Source organism: Stenella coeruleoalba (assembly GCF_951394435.1).
Source record: "Stenella coeruleoalba genome assembly, chromosome: 7".
NCBI classification, from domain to species: domain Eukaryota; kingdom Metazoa; phylum Chordata; class Mammalia; order Artiodactyla; family Delphinidae; genus Stenella; species Stenella coeruleoalba.
The window spans coordinates 53,600,497-53,617,760 of NC_137153.1; the positions used below are offsets into that span (position 1 = coordinate 53,600,497).

General features: G+C 35.8%; 1 protein-coding gene across 3 annotated transcripts in view; it reads right to left on the minus strand.

The window, feature by feature from the left end:
* FOCAD (focadhesin) overlaps nucleotides 1-17,264 on the minus strand; it is a 314,675-nt gene that overhangs the window by 157,041 nt on the left and 140,370 nt on the right. For all 3 annotated transcript variants that reach the window (XM_079927956.1, XM_079927957.1, XM_079927958.1), the window contains 4 exons: nucleotides 11,941-12,045; nucleotides 11,443-11,544; nucleotides 10,791-10,921; nucleotides 8,806-8,932 (listed from right to left, as the gene is read on the minus strand). In XM_079927956.1, coding sequence (XP_079784082.1) covers nucleotides 8,806-8,932; nucleotides 10,791-10,921; nucleotides 11,443-11,544; nucleotides 11,941-12,045 — 465 coding nt within the window. The remainder of the gene's footprint in view (nucleotides 1-8,805; nucleotides 8,933-10,790; nucleotides 10,922-11,442; nucleotides 11,545-11,940; nucleotides 12,046-17,264) is intronic.

Below are 17,264 nucleotides of genomic sequence, written 5' to 3' on the forward strand. Positions count from 1 at the left end.
CAATAAACCAGATGGTTTAATAGATATCTACAGGACATTCCATCCCAAAACAGCAGAATACGCATTCTTTTCAAGTGCACATGGAACATTTTCCAGAAGAGATCAAATGCTGGCCACAAAACAAGTCACAACCAATTCAAGAGGATATAAATTATATCAAGCATTTTTTCCAATCACAGTGGTATGAAACTAGAAATTACAGAAAGAAAACTGGGAAAATAACAAACACCTGGAGACTAAACAACATGCTACTAAAAACCAACAGTCAATGAAGAAATCAAAGAGGAAATCAGAAAATACCTTGAGACAACTGAATATGGAAACACAATTTTCCAAAATCTATGGGATGCAGCAAAAGCACTTCTAAGAGGGAAGTTTATAGTGACACAGGCCCTCCTCAAAAAACCAAGAAAAATCTCAAATAAACAACCTAACATACCACCTAAAGGAATTAGAAAAAGAAGAACTAACAAAGCCCAAAGTCACCAGAAGGAAGGAAATAATAAAGATCAAAGAGGAAATAAATAAAATAGAGACCTAAAAACAAAAAAAAAAGATCAATGAAACCAAGGGCTGGTTTTTTGAAAAGATGAGCAAAACTGATAAACTTTAGCCAGGCACATCAAGAAGAAATGAAAGAGGAAAAAAAATAAACAAAATAAGAATTGAAGAGGAGAAATAACAACCGATACCACAGAGATACAAAAAATCATAAGAGAATACTACAAATAGTTATATGTCAACAAATTGAACAACCTAGAAGAAATGAACAAATTTCTAGAAACATGCAAGCTAAGGCTGAGTCAGAAAGAAACAGACAATCTGAACAGACTGATCACTAGTAGTGAAATTGAATTTATAATTAAAAAAAAAAAATTCCCAGCGAAGTCCAGCATCGGACAGCTTCACAAGGGAATTCTACCAAACATATAAAGAAGAGTTAATACCTATCCTTCTCAAACTATTCCAAAAAACTGAAGAGGATGGAACACTCACAAATTCATTCTATGAGGCCACCATTACACTAATACCAAAACCAGAAAAAGACATCCCCCCCAAAAAAATTTCAGGCCAATATCTTTGATGAATATAGATACAAAAATCCTCAAAAAAATATTAGCAAACTGAATCCACTGATACATAAAAAGGATCATACACCATGATCAAGTGGGATTTATTTCAGGGATGCAAGAATAATTCAATATTCGCAAATCAATGTGGAACACAACATTAACAAAGAGAAGGATAAAAATCATGTGACCGGGGGCAGAGTCAAAATGATGGGGTAGGAGGATGTGGAGTTCGTGTATCCTCAAAACTAGGGCATCTACCAGGTGCTGGTGGGGGACCTCAGACACCTAAGGGGATGGGAGGAATGCTTGTGCAACCAGGTAGGATGTGGGAGGGAAGAAGGCGGGGGAGGAAAAGTGGAGGTGGGATGGGACCAGCATGCCTGAGGGGTGGCTGGGGGAGGAGAGGGGTTCCCACAGTCAGAGGGGCCCACTCAGGGCGATGGGATCAGCAGGGATGGAGAGAGACCTTTGGGGAATTGGGGGATCAGAGGGGAATGCAGCCAACATCTCCCCAACTTGCTCAGGCCCCAGGAAGCCTGCTGGGGTCCCAGGCTTGAACCTCTGCCCTCCAGGGCCCCTCCAGCTGGGCGGGTCCTGAGGACATGGGAGGGAAAGTGGGGAGGAAAAGTGGAGGTGGGACGGGGCCAGCCCCTGAGGGGCAGCTGTGGGATAGGAGGGATTCCCATGCTTGAGGGGCCCACTCCCAGTGAGGGGATCAGTGGGGATCAGGAGAGACCTTCGGGGGATAGGAGGGGAACACGGCCAGCATGTCCCCTGCCAGCTCAGACCCCAGCAAGAATGCTGGAATCCTGGGCCTGAACCTCCACCCTCTGGGGCTTCCTCTGGCTGCATGAGTCCTGAGCCTAAGGCCCACCTCCCAAAGGCCTCTACCAGCCAGGCAGGTCCTGACATTAAGCCCCAACCGCCCAAGGCTTCTACCAGCCTTTTTTTTTTTCTGCCGAGGTTCTGTTTTGCATTGTTGTTGCTTCATTTTTATTTTTCTAACATATTTTTATTTTTCTAACTTTATTTTTTATTCTTTCTTTTTGTTCTGCTCCTTTTGGTTTGTTACATCTCTTTTTTTCTTTTTTTGCTGCACCACACGGCTTGCAGGGTCTTGGTTCTCAGGCCAGACGTTGGGCCAGAGCTCCAGTGGTGGGAGCACCGAGTCCGAGCCACTGGAATGACGGAGAACTACAGGCCCAAGGGAATATTAATCGGTGTGAGCTCTCTCAGAGGTCCTCATCTTGACACCAAGACCTGGCTCCACCCAACTGCCTGCAAACTCCAGTGCTGAAAGCCTAACAGCAAACAACCAGCCAGACAGGAACACAGCCGCACCCATCAAAAAAAATGGGATGACAAAAAAATATAGTACAGACAAAGGAGCAAGATAAATCCCACAAGACCAAATAAATGAAGAGGAAATAGGGAACCTACCTGAAAAAGAATTCAGACTAACCATAATAGATGATGATACAGAATCTTGGAAATAGAATGGAGGCACGGATTGAGAAAATACAAAAAATGTTTAACAAGGACCTAGAAGAACTAAAGAACAAGCAAACTGTGATGAACAACACAATAACTGAAATGAAAAATACACTAGAAGGAATCGATAACAGAAAAACTGAGGCAGAAGAACGAATAAGTGAGCTGGAAGATATGGTGCGAATAACTGCCAAAGAGAAGAATAAAGAAAAAAGAATGAAAAGAAATGAGGACAGCCTCAGAGACCTCTGGGACAACACTGAATGCACCAACATTCGAATTATAGGGGTCCCAGAACAAGAAGAGAAAGAGAAAGAGTCTGAGAAAACATCTGAAGATATTACATTCGAAAACTTCCCTAACATGGGAAAGGGAAAAGCCACACAAGTCCAGGAAGCACAGAGAGTCTCATACAAGATAAACCCAAGAAGAAACACACCAGGACACATAATAATCAAACTACCAAAATTTAATTGAAAGAAAAAATATTAAAAGCAGCAAGGGAAAAGCAACAAATAACACACAAAGGAATCCCCATAAGGTCATCAGCAGATTTTTCAGCAGAAACTCTGCAGGCCAAAAGGGAGTGGCAAGATATATTTAAAGTGATGAAAGGGAAAAAACTACAACCAAGATTACTCTACCCGGCAAGGATCTCATTCAGATTCGACAGAGAAACCAAAAGCTTTACAGACAAGCAAAAGCTAAGAAAATTCAGCACCACCAAACCAGCTTTACAACAATTGCTAAAGGAACTTCTCTACACAGGAAACACAAAAGAAGAAAAAGACCCACAAAAACAAACCTAAATCAATTAAGAAAATGGTAATAGGAACATACATATTGATAATAACCTTAAATGTAAATGGATGAAATGCTCCAACCAAAAGACACAGACTGGCTGAATGGATACAAAAACAAGACCCGTATATATGTTGCCTACAAGAGACCAACTTCAGAACCAGGGACACATACAGACTGAAAGTGAGGGAATGGAAAAAGATATTCCATGCAAACAGAAATCAAAAGAAAGCTGGAGTAGCAATACTCGTATCAGATAAAAAAGACTTTAAAATAAAGAATGTTACAAGAGACAAGCAAGGACACTACATAATGATCAAGGGATCAATCCAAGAAAAAGATATAACAATTATAAGTATTTATGCACCCAACATAGGACCGCCTCAATAGATAAGGCAAATGCTAACAGCCATAAAAGGAGAAATTGACATGAACACAATAATAGTGGAGGACTTTAACACCCCACTACCACCAATGGACAGATCATCCAGACAGAAAATTAATAAGGAAACACAAGCTATAAAGGACACAACAGACCAAATAGACTTAATTGATACTTACAGGACATTCCACCGGAAAGTGGCGGAATACACTTCGTACTTAAGTGCACACGGAACATTCTCCAGGACAGATCACATCCTGGGTCACAAATCAAGCCTCAGTAAATTTAAGAAAATTGAAATCGTTTCAAGTATCTTTTCCGACCAACACTATGAGATTAAAAATCAATTCCAGGAAAAAAAAACTGTAAAAAAATACAGACACACTGAGGCTAAACAATACACTACTAAATAACCAAGAGATCACTGAAGAAATCAAAGAGGAAATAAAAAAATCTATAGAAACAAAGGACAATGAAAACATGACGATCCAAAACCTACGGGATGCAACAAAAGCAGTACTAAGAGAGAAGTTTATAGCAATACAATCCTACCTCAAGAAACAAGAAAAATCTAAAATAAACAATCTAACCTTACACCTAAACCAAGAAGACAAAGAAGAACAAACAAAACCCAAAATTGGTAGGAGGAAAGAAATCATAAAAATCAAAGCAGAAATAAATGAAATAGAAACAAAGAAAACAATAGCAAAAATCAATGAAACTAAAAGCTGGTTCTTTGAGAAGATAAACAAAATTGATAAACCATTAACCAGACCAGTCAAGAAAAAAACGGGAGAGGACACAAATCAATAAAATTAGACATGAAAAAGGAGAAATTACAACTGACACCGCGGAAATACAAAGGATCATAACAGACGACTACAAGCAACTATATGCCAATAAAATGGACAACCTGGAAGAAATGGGCAAATTCCTGGAAAGATACAATCTTCCAAGACTGAACCAGGAAGAAACAGAAACCATAAACAGACCAGTCACAAGTAATAAAATTGAAATCGTGATTAAAAATCTTCCAACAAACAAAAGTCCAGGACCAGATGGCTTCACAGGCGAATCTATCAAACATTTAGAGAAGAGCTAACACCTATTCTTCTCAAACTCTTCCAAAAAATTGCAGAAGAAAGAACACTCCCAAACTCATTCTACGAGGCAACTATCACTCTGATACCAAAACCAGACAAAGACATCACAAAAATAGAAAATTACAGAACAATATCACTGATGAACATAGACACAAAAATCCTCAACAAAATACTAGCAAACAGAATCCAACAATACATTTAAAGGATCGTACACCATGATCGAGTGGGATTTATCCCAGGGATGCAAGGATTCTTCAATATATGCAAATCAATCAATGTGAATCACCATATTAACAAATTAAAGAATAAAAACCATATGATCATCTCAGTAGATTCAGAAAAAGCTTTTGACAAAATTCAGCACCCATTTATGATACACACTCTCCAGAAAGCGGGCATAGAGGGAAACTACCTGAACATAATAAAGGCCATACACAACAAAACCAAAGCAAACATCATTCTGAATGGTGAAAAAATGAAAGAATTTCCTCTAAGATCAGGACCAAGACAAGGATGTCTACTCTTGCCACTATTATTCAACATAGTTTTGGCAGTCCTGGCCACGGCCATCAGAGAAGAAATTTTAAAAATCCAAATTTATAGGGCTTCCCTGGTAGCGCAGTGGTTGGGAGTCCGCCTGCCGATGCAGGGGACACAGGTTAATGCCCCAGTCCGGGCAGATCCCACATGCCGCAGAGCGGCTGAGCCCGTGAGCCATGGCCACTGAGCCTGCGCATCCGGAGCCTGTGCTCCGCAACGGGAGAGGCCACAACAGTGAGAGGCCCACGTACCGCAAAAAAAAACAAAAAGCAAAAAAAACAAAAAACAAAAATCCAAATTTATATATAAAACACTGATGAAAGAAATCAAAGATGACACAAACAGATGGAAAGATATACCATGTTTTTGGATTGGAAGAATCAATATTGTGAAAATGACTGTACTATCAAAAATAATCTGCAGATTCAATGCAATCCCTATCAAATTACCAATGGCATTTTTCACAGAATTAGAACAAAAAATTTTACAATTTGTATGGAAACACAAAAGACCCCGAATAGCCAAAGCAATCTTGAGAAACAAAAACGGAGCTGGAGGAATCAAGCTCCCTGACTTCAGACTACACTGCAAAGCTACAGTAATCAAAATAGTATGGTACTGGCACAAAAACAGAAGTATAGATCCATGGTGCAGGATAGAAAGCCTAGATATAAACCCACGCACCTGTGGTCACCTAATCTGTGACAAAGGAGGTAAGAATATACAATGAAGAAAAGACAGTATTTTCAATAAGTGGTGCTGGAAAAACTGGACAGCTACATGTAAAAGAATAAAATTAGAACACTCCCTAACACCATACACAAAAATAAAATCAAATGGATTAAAGACCTAAATGTAAGAGCAGACACTATAAAACTCTTAGAGGAAAACATAGGAAAAACACTCTGACATAAATCGCAACAAGATCTTCTTTGACCCACCTCCTAGAGTAATGAAAAGAAAAACAAAAATAAACAAACAGGACCTAATGGAACTTAAAAGCTTTTGCACAGCAAAGAAAACCATAAATGAGATGAAAAGACAACCCTCAGAATGGGAGAAAATATTTGCAAACAAAGCAACTGACGAGAGATTAATCTCCAAAATACACAAACAGCTCATGCACCTCAACATCAAAAAAACAAACAACCCAATCGAAAAATGGGTGAAAGACCTAAATAGACATTTCTCCAAAGAAGACATACAGATGGCCAAGAGGCACATGAAAAGATGCTCAATATCACTAATTATTAGAGAAATGGAAACTGAAATTACAACGAGGTATCACCTCACACTGTTCAGAATGGCCATCATCAAAAATCTACAAACAATGAGGGTGTGGACAAAAGGGAACCCCTCTTGCACTGTTGGTGGGAATGTAAATTGATACAGCCACTATGTAGAGCAGTACGGAGGTTCCTTAGAAAACAAAAAATAGAACTACCATATGACCCAGCAATCCCACTACTGGGCATATACCCTGAGAAAACCATAATTCAAAAAGTCATGTACCACAATGTTCATTGCAGCCCTATTTACAATAGCCAGGACATGGAAGCAACATAAATGTCCATCAACAGATGAATGGACAAAGAAGATATGGTACATATATACAATGGAATATTACTCAGATATAAAAAGGAATGAAAATGGGTCATTTGTAGAGATGTGGATGGACCCAGAGTCTGTCATACAGAGTGATGTAAATCAGAAAGAGAAAAACAAATATCGTATATTAATGCATATATGTGGAACCTAGAAAAATGATACAGATTAACCATTTTGTAGGGCAGGAATAGAGATGCAGTGGTAGAGATCAGACATGTGGACACAGGAATGGATGGTGGGATGAATTGGGAGATTAAGTTTGACATAAAGTACACTACCATGTGTAAAATAGACAGCTAGTGGGAACCTGCTGTATAGCACTGGGAGCTCAGCTCGGTTCTCCGTGGTGACCTAGATGGATAGGATGGGGTTGGGGGAGGCCCAAGAGGGAGAGAATATATGTATACATATAGTTGATTCACTTTATTGTACAGCAGAAACTAACACAACATTTTAAAGCAACTATACCCCAATTTTTAAAAAAAAAAATCACATGATCATCTCTATAGACACAGAAAAAGCATGTGACAAAATTCAATATCCATTCATGATAGAAAATTTCATCAAAGTTCGTGTAAAAGGAACATATCTGCTCATAATAAAGACCAGTTATTATAAACCCACAGCTAACATCACACTCAGTGGTGAAATGATGAAAAGCTGAAAGAATTTCCTCTAAATTAACAGATGAATATATAAAGAAGATGTGTGTGTGTGTGTGTGTGTGTGTGTGTATTCCAAATATACATAATGGAATATTACTCAGCCATAAAAAGGAATGAAATTCTGCAATTTGCAACAATGTGTATGAACCTAGAGAATATCATGCCTAGTAAAATAAGTCAGATACAGAAAGATAAATACTCTGTTATCACTTATATGTGGAATCTAGAAGATAAAACAAATGACTGTATATAACGAAACAGAAACAGACTCACAGATACAGAGAACAAAGTAGTGGTAACCAGTGGGGAGAAGGAAGGGAGGAGGGGGGACGTAGGGCTATGGTATTAAGAGACACAAAATACTATGCATAAAATAAATAAGCAACAAGGATATATTATACAGCACAGGGAAATATAGCCATTATTTTTTAATAACTTAAAGGGAGTATAATCTATAAAAGTATTGAATTAATAAGTTGTACACCTGAAACTCATATGATATTATAAATCAAATATATTTCCATTAAAAAACAATAATAAAGCAGCTTACAAGGCTGCATAAAAAAATTTTTTTTACATAAAAAACTTTTGTTAGGTCGATGAATGATCTTTGATGTAATTACTACATTTCTCCAAAAGATTAAAGATTTCTTCTGCTGTGCTACAGTTTTGGGAGCAGTCTGAAGTTCAGAAGATGATTTAGAGACTCGGTTCTAATATCGGTCCATCCTACCCACTCTGATCATTAGGAAAGAAAGGATCCTTTGCCAATCTTCAAGCCAACAAAAGTTTTTTGCTGGCTATAGAACTGCCACTGGCCCATGCCGATTTCCTTACCTCTTCTGCTTCTAAGGCTCTCAAATTATAAAACCGAGAAGCAAATATACTCAAGAGTTCTCCTATAAGCATACTTCTCCTTCTATATTAACAAAAATAAATAACAACGAGGAAGAATCTAAAATCTGGTTTTCTTTAGCCTCTAGAAAATGTCTACATGTTTCAAGACTTCCCTCTACAAAGAATTTGTAAAGTAGACTGTCTTATTTCACTCTTCTGAACAAAAGTCTCCTACATCCTTGTAACTACAATGCCTTGTAAATTATTTTCTTCCAAATTATACAAAACAACTCAAAAAAGCCCACCTCAGCCTGGCAGAGTGCATGAAGACCTTGTAACACCAAGGCTGCTGGAGTAGCCTGGTCAGGCTTGGTGCATTCATTCAACATCTGGGAAATAGCTGCCAACATATCTGCACCGTGCTGATACGGCCTACAAAAAACGACAGTTTAGACACAAGATTAACGCCAAAGAACTATATTACTACTCCAAGGTCTTTTGCCTGAACAAAAACATTAATGCTTTTCTTTACTCTTGTGCCTATCAAACGTTGACCCTCAACTAAGAATACCATATGCTTTTGTTCAAAGATTTGCATCTTTATCATTTCTGCTGTAACTTCAGGCTCATTTTTGGTATTATTACCCAAAAAAGAAGACACTCCTTAACAAATTTTATTCTCCCTGAATCACAAAACCTATTGTCTGAATCGACAAAAACTCAAGTCTATAATAATAGTGAAAAGAACTGACTTACCTTATTGAGATCATCAGTAAACCCAGGGATTTGAGATCAGAAGATGATTGGTCATAGCAGTATTACAAACTAAGGTGGGTATGCCTATCACAATAACGACGATAATGATGATAAAATCATAATAATATGAGTTATAACTGACTGAGCACTTACTTCATGCCAGGTACTGTGCTGGATTCACTCACTCATCCTCCTCTCCTTCCTCTATCCCACATATATTGTGCTACCCCCAGAATGCTTTTAACTTCATAAAGAAATGCTCAGGTCTGCATTCGTTGTAACCCCTCAGCGATATAATACTTTTTTCTATTTAACAAAATATCAATTGAAAAAATTGCCTGACTGAATTCTATTGCTTCACTGTCCGCCAAATGGAAATCATTTAACAAAACTGGAAAAATTTGACGGATCTCGAGATGGTAACTGAAAGGTTCACTGAATAAGTTTTCAACAGACTCTGATCTGATCTGATGTTTAACGTCTCCTGAGCCTCATCTTTAAGTATGTAAAATTAAAATGTCGGCTATCATCTCTAAATTTTTTCCATGCCAATACCTCAAGAGAATCTAAACTCTTAAGTCTTGGGTTAACACGTGTGTAACTTTTAGACTAAGATGTTTTTTGTGTTGCCAAAAGGCTGAAGCTTAGAAAAGAGGCAGAACTGCTGAGGCTTAAATACAGTCTGATCCAAGATTTTACTTGAAATGGAAATCATCCACATTATCAGCATCTGGGCCAACCCATTCACTGCACAGCTTCAGGAAGTACCACTCACAGTGTCATCATTGACAAAAGTAGAATGATGCTCCAAGAATTCTACAGTGCAGTGGCTCAATCAATATATGAAACTGCAGGATTATAACTCATTTCAAATGTATCAAATCTATTTCCTCTCTAAGATTTTGGCCTTACCCTAATTCAAGAAAATAGAAATCTGGCAAGGTGGAGCTTTGCTTAGTGTTATTTCAGTCTTGTCACCTCCTGCCTAGTTATTAACCCATAACCTAGAATAGCAGAGTCATCTCCCTAACATCTTCATGTCTTCCTAAAGCATACACAGGAATTCAAGGTCATTTCCCTCCTTGTAATAATTCCTAATAATTAATTCCATTCAATGAGTTACAAATAAGGCCTTCTCTATTAGAACATCTTATAAAAATCAGCATAACATAGGGAGAATATAAGAAAGAATTTGACTGATAATCCACTGCTTAGGTTTCAGGAATTTATATATAGAAAAATAGAAAATGTAACATCATATGTTTTATCACAACATTAAATTATTACACAGAAAAGGATATATAAATAGCCTCTAAACCTAGATATAAGTCTAGACCTGAAAAGACATGCCTGCTACTCAAAGCTATTGTCTGATGTTACTAAATTTTACAATCAGACAATTTGACTTTAATATTCATTTATTCTTATTCAAACATCCTCTGCCTATCTTTCCTTGCTTCTTGCTTGCAATAAAAAAATTAAATGCAAAATAATATATCATGATATACATTCCCAAAGGTCAAGCATGTCTTACCTTTGCTTACATATATCTCTGATCGATGCTGCTTTAGCTATCAGTTTCTCCCATTGGACCTCCTTGCCCACAGACAGAGAGGGCACATCGGACATGGCCATGAAACGCTGCAGTTCAGGATAGACACGATCCTAAAAAGGCAATTTTACAAAAAAGGTAATTTCACAACTTGAGTTGAATAATAATTGTCTCCTTTTATGCAGCATTTTCACATCTAAATCTTACATCTGCATTGCAAATTATAATGTGTTTCATCTAATCAGAAAAAAAAGAATGCTGTTATGATTGCTGGGGATTTTCTTACAGATCCATGTACTGTTCATTTCATAAAACAAGAAAAAAGTGGCAAAATCTCACTCTAATTACAAAGGCTCTAATCACTTATATTTCTATCACTTTTTCCACACAAATGGATAAATAAATTTCAGAATTAAGGAAATAAGATTATTTTCTATTCTCAATTTCTGAGAGTCAATCACAACTGACCACATTATAGATCAAAAGTACACTAAATCAAAATTTCTCAATGCAATCATTGATGTCACTCACTAATATTACTATATCAAAGAAGTGTCATGCATAATGACAAAATTACCTTTCTTCAGTGAAAGGGACATGCTTACTACTCATACAAGTGTATATCTGAGCTTACCTGTTTTTCCCACAAAGAAGTCAACAAGCGCAAAGTGACAGCTTTTAGTTGCGGAGTGGTTCCAAGAAGTTGAATTACTCGTAGAATTTGTCCTATGCACACCTAGCAAACATTGAAGAAACTTTGGTTTCATAAATGCAAATGTGGATAACCCCAAGGTTACCAAAGGAACTTCAAAACCTCTTATTATAAAATAAAGACTGAAACGGAAGCTTACTACAGTATTACCCATCTCCTCAGAGGTTGGAGATAGCTTTGGGAGGAGCTAGTTAGCAATTCTGGGGGCATAAAGACCCAATCTCAGACAACAGCCAATGGGAAAACTTGATGAAAATGATTTTTAAAAATTAATTCTTAAATATTGTAACAAAAATGTTTGGCCCAACAAGGGAAGCAGTGATCAAGGCAAAATTAAAGGGTCAAAATTTCACATGACAACAAACAAAATTCATGTCTCACTTTCTTTTTGCCCCAAAGTAAGTCGCTTAATATACAAACCTTATGAACACCAAGTGTAGGCAAAGTATACAAGATATCATTGTATAACACAGGTTCCAGTGGTCTTCCTAATTTGAACATCAAAACTGGAATCAGATTTGGTACCTAAAATGAGTTTAAAGAACGTATAAATTATGCCTTTTAAATGAAATCAATCGATAAAGCAATATTTCATTTTTCTCCAAATGAATACTATGAATACTATGAATTACTATGAATTACTATGAATTACTATGAATACTATGAATACTATGAATTAAAACCCTAAAAAAATGTCAGTTAGCCATTTGTTATTAATGGTAATTTCAAAGTACTGCTAATATTCTATCTCTTTTATAATTACCTGTGAGCCCTTGTTCTATCCCTTTATACACATATACATATTACAGGGGTTTTTTGGTGTTAAAAAAATGCTTTTCTTAAACAACTATGACATAAACTCTCAGCAATACAAAAATAATTAATACATATCCTGCCCTAAAGAAGCTTACAGTTCTAATGAGTAGCATAGTGAAATATTCAATGGTTATTCCAATGTAAAATAATTAAAACCAATTGTAATATAGGGGGGGTTAATGGACAAAAATTTCCCTCCACGTTCATACTTCAATCCCTATGCATGACACAATAAAATAAGAAGAGCAAAATCATTTGTGGATCAAAAGACTTAATATTGTTAAAATGGTACTATTTCCCAAATACATCTACATATTCAATGCAATCCCTATCAAAATCCCAGGTAGCCTCTTTGCCAAAATTCAGAAATTGATCCTAAAATTCATTTGAAAACAAGTGATCCTGAAGAGCCAAAACAATCTTCAAAAGGAGCAAAATTTGAAGATTCAACCTTCCCAAATTCAAAATTTATTACAAAGTTACAGCAGTCAAAATAGTGTGGTACTGACGTGAGGATATAAATATAGATCAATGAAATAGAACTCACAGTCTAGAAATAAATCGTTACATTTATGTCAATTGATTTTAGACAGAAAGGCCAAGAAAATACAATGCAGAAAGAAGAGTCTCTTTGAAAAATGGTGTTTGATTTTTGACAACTGTATTTCCACATGCAAAAGAATTAATTTGGACCCCTTCCTCACACCACATGTAAAAATTAACTCAAAATAGATTTCAGACCTGAATGTAGGAGCAAAAACTGTAAAGCTCTTAAAGAAAATATAGGAGTAAATCTTTGTGACCTTGAGTTAGGCAAAGCCTTCTTAGATATGACACCAAAAGTATGAGCAACAAAAGAAAACAAAACATTTCATCAAATTAAAAATATTTGTCCTTCAAAAGACGCTATAAAGAAAATGAAAAGAACAACCCACAGAATGGAAGAAAATATTTGCAAATCATATATCTAATGAGGAACTTACATCCAGAATATATGAAGAATTCGTACAACTCCATAATAAAGGACAAATGACTCAATTTTAAAAGAGCAAAGGATCTAAAGAGATACTTCTCCAAAGAAGATAAAAAAATGGCCAAAAAAAAACATGAAAAGATACTCAATCAGCATTAGCCATGACATAAATGCAAATCAAAATCAAATGATGCATGACTTCATACCCAATAGGATGGCTTGAAACCACATTAAGTGTTAGCAAGGATGTGGAGAAATTGGGACCTTCATACACTGCCAGTGGGAAAGTGAAATGGTGCAGCCCCTTTGGAAAACAGTCTGACAGTTTCTCAACTGGTTAAACAGAATTACCATATGATCTAGTAACTGTACTCCTAAGTACCTACCCAAGAGAAATTAAAACATACATCCACACGAAAACTTACATGTGAATGTTCACAGAGGTATAATTAATAATAGCCAAACAGTGGAAACAACCCAAATATCCATCAACTGATGAAGGGATAAATAAAATACAGCATATCCATATGATAGAATATTATTCTGCCATGAAAAAGTAATCAACATGGATGAACCATGAAAACATCGAGTGAAGTAAAAGAAGCCAGTCACAAAAGACCACATATTATATGATCCATTTATATGAAATGTCCAGAATAGGCAAATCTACAGAGACAGAAAGTAATTGCTTAGGATCGGGAAGGTATAGGAGAAAATGGGGAGTGACTGCTAATGGGTACAATGTTTCTTTTGGTGGTGATGAAAATGTTCTTAAATTATCTGTCATTACGGTTGCACAATTCTGTGAATATACTAAAAGTCACTTTGTACACTTTGAATGAATTAATTAAATGGCATGTGAGTTATATATTATAAATATATATAAAATATATTTATATGTATATTTTATTATTTTTAATAAATATATAAAACTACATTTTAAAATCATTAAGTGAACACCTATTATGAGCAAGGATCTCTACTTGATGGCACAAAATGCAATGCCAAAAAAATTTTATTTTCCTTATAGTACATTTGACAAGTTTGTTACCCAGAAATTGATAAATTTCCTCTATCTGCTGTAGTCTTAGAAAACTTGTTCCTTCTAAGCTTAGAAGACATCTATTTTAATTCAATCTCAAGAAGGAAAAAAAAAATCCTCCTAACCCTACCAACAAAAAAGTGACAGTTAAACACTGACTCATTAATGGGCCTGACCATCACATACCACAGCGGCATTTGGAGCTACACATGTAATGGCTACAGACACACAACACACAGGCAGAAGTTATGATGTTTTTAACAACTGCTGGGGCTCTATTGGAACAGAAGTTCCAGCACCCTCACCTTGAGCAAACGAAAGGAAACAAATTTTTGAATTGGCTTTTTAACTCCCCATTTTAATTAAAAAAAGGTTATCTTAGATTGCACTGCACAGGCCTCAATGAATTACTCCTTCTGGGAAGATCTCTACCAAGACAGTTTGACAGATTCTTAGTTCTGAGAAGGGCAATCAGTACATATAGTGGCATTTTACAAAACAGTGTATTTAATTATATGGCTTTTAACAAATGTTTAAATTATATTGTCAGGAAAGAAATAAAGTATTCTACTTATGCTAAAGAGTATACCTCCTTCATGATCCTCAGACCTAAAGAAGTATGTAAGGGTGTTTAGTTTTCTCTGGTAAGTTCAGAAATTAAAAAACAAAGTGGGAAATTTTTACAGCAAATAATCTTAGATCTTGAGGCTATTCTAGTTCATATTAAATTCTCAAATCAATGGAAAAAGAAAATAGGTGTTATTTCATTAGGAAAACATAGATATAGATATATATGTGTGGAAAACATTTTTTGCATAAAGTCTGAGCTGTTGTTTTCCAAATGAAAAGACATATGTGTATTTATTGATTTACTTGAGATGTCATTATGGGCTCTTGATTCCTCTGCTCTTGAGTCTTCTATTCTCTGGAAGCAAAAAATGCAGAGAATGAATACTCTGCCTTTACCTTAAATTTAAAATAAGCTGGCAAGTGCCCTATAATTCACTGTCTCAAGACCTCCTGGTTTCATAAAACTCAATGTTTTCTCTCCCTCCTTCAGAATTCAAGTCCTTGATTTAAAAAATTTGATTTCAAATGATGGAATCATTAAGGAAACCCCTCCCATAAGACTATCAGCAGGTTTCTCAGCAGAAATCTTGTAGGCCAGATGGGCATGCAGAATGATATATTCAAAGTGCAAACAATCAAACAAAAAAACCCAGCCAACTAAGAATACTATATCTAGCAAAACTTTCTTTCAAAAATGTAGGAGAAATACTTTTCTAGATAAACAAAAGCGAGGGAGTTCATTCACTAGGCCTCCCTTACAAGAAATGCTAAAGGAAGTCCTTCAAGTTGAAAGGAAAGAACATTAGATTGCAACATAAAAACATATAAAAGTATAAAGCTCAGTGATAAAGGTAAATGTATAGAAAAATACAGAATACTGTAATATGTCACTTTTAATACTAGAATAGGAGATAAAGACATAAATATAAATAGCTAACTATAAAGATATGTTAATGGATACACAACATTAAAAAGATGTAAGTTGTGACATCAATACCATAAAGTATGGGGGGGGGTTGAAAAAGTAGAACTTTTACATGCAATTAAAGTTAAGTTATTACGAGCTTAAAATAGGCTATTATACATGTAAGGTCTTTTCAGTTAAGTGCCATGGTAACCACAAAGAAAATACCTATAGAAGATACATAAAAGATAATGAGTAAGGAATCAAAGTATTTCACTACAAAAACATCAACAAAACACAAAGACTGAAAGAGAGGAAAAGAGGGACACAACAGCTATAATTCAGACAAAAACCAGTTAATAAAACGGCAGTATTACGTCCTTCCTGATCTAGAATTACTTTAAATGTAAATGGATTAAACTCCCCAATCAAAAGACAGAGTGGCTAAAAGTTAAAAGACAAGATACAACTAAATGCTGTCTACAAGAGATTTACTTTATATTTCAGGACACACATAGGCTAAAAATAAAATGACAAAAAAAGATACTCTATGCAAATAGTAACCTCTAAAAGAAAGCAAGGATAGCATAACTTATACCATGCAAAATAGACTAAGTCAAAAACTGTCACAAGAAACAAAGACGAACATTATATAATGATAAAAGAGTCAATTCACCAGGAAGTTAAACAATTATAAATATATATGCACCCAACATCAGAGCAATATAAGTATGCTCAAATATACAAAGCAAATATTGACAGAACTGAACGGAGAAATAGATACCAACACATATAATAGATTTCATTACTCCACTTTCAATAATAAATAGAACATCCAGACAGAAGATCAATAAGAAAACAGAGGACATGAACAACACTATGGACCGAATGAAACTAACAGACATATACAGAGCATTCCATCCAACAGCAAGAAAATACAAATTCTTCTCAAGTGCATACACAACATTCTCCAGGAAAGATCCACATGTTAGGTCACAAAATAACAAATTTAAGAAGACTGAAATCATACTAAGTATCTTTTCTTACCACAGTGGAGTGAATCTAGAAATAAATATTAGTAAGAACACAGGAAAATTCACAAATACATGGAAACTAAATAACACACTGTTCATCAACAGATGAATGGATAAAAAACATGTGACATAGACACACACACATATATACATACACACAATGGAATACTACTCAGCCATAAATAAAGAATAAAATTTTTCCATTTGCAACAAAATGGATGGACCTGGATGGTCTATGCTTAATGAAATAAGTCAGACAGAGAAAGACAAATACTGTATGCTATCACTTACATGTAGAATCTAAAAAATAAAACAAACTAGTAAATATAACAAAAAGGAAACAGATTAACAGATATAGAGAACAAACTAGTCATTACTGGTGGGAAGAGGGAAGAGGGGAGGGGC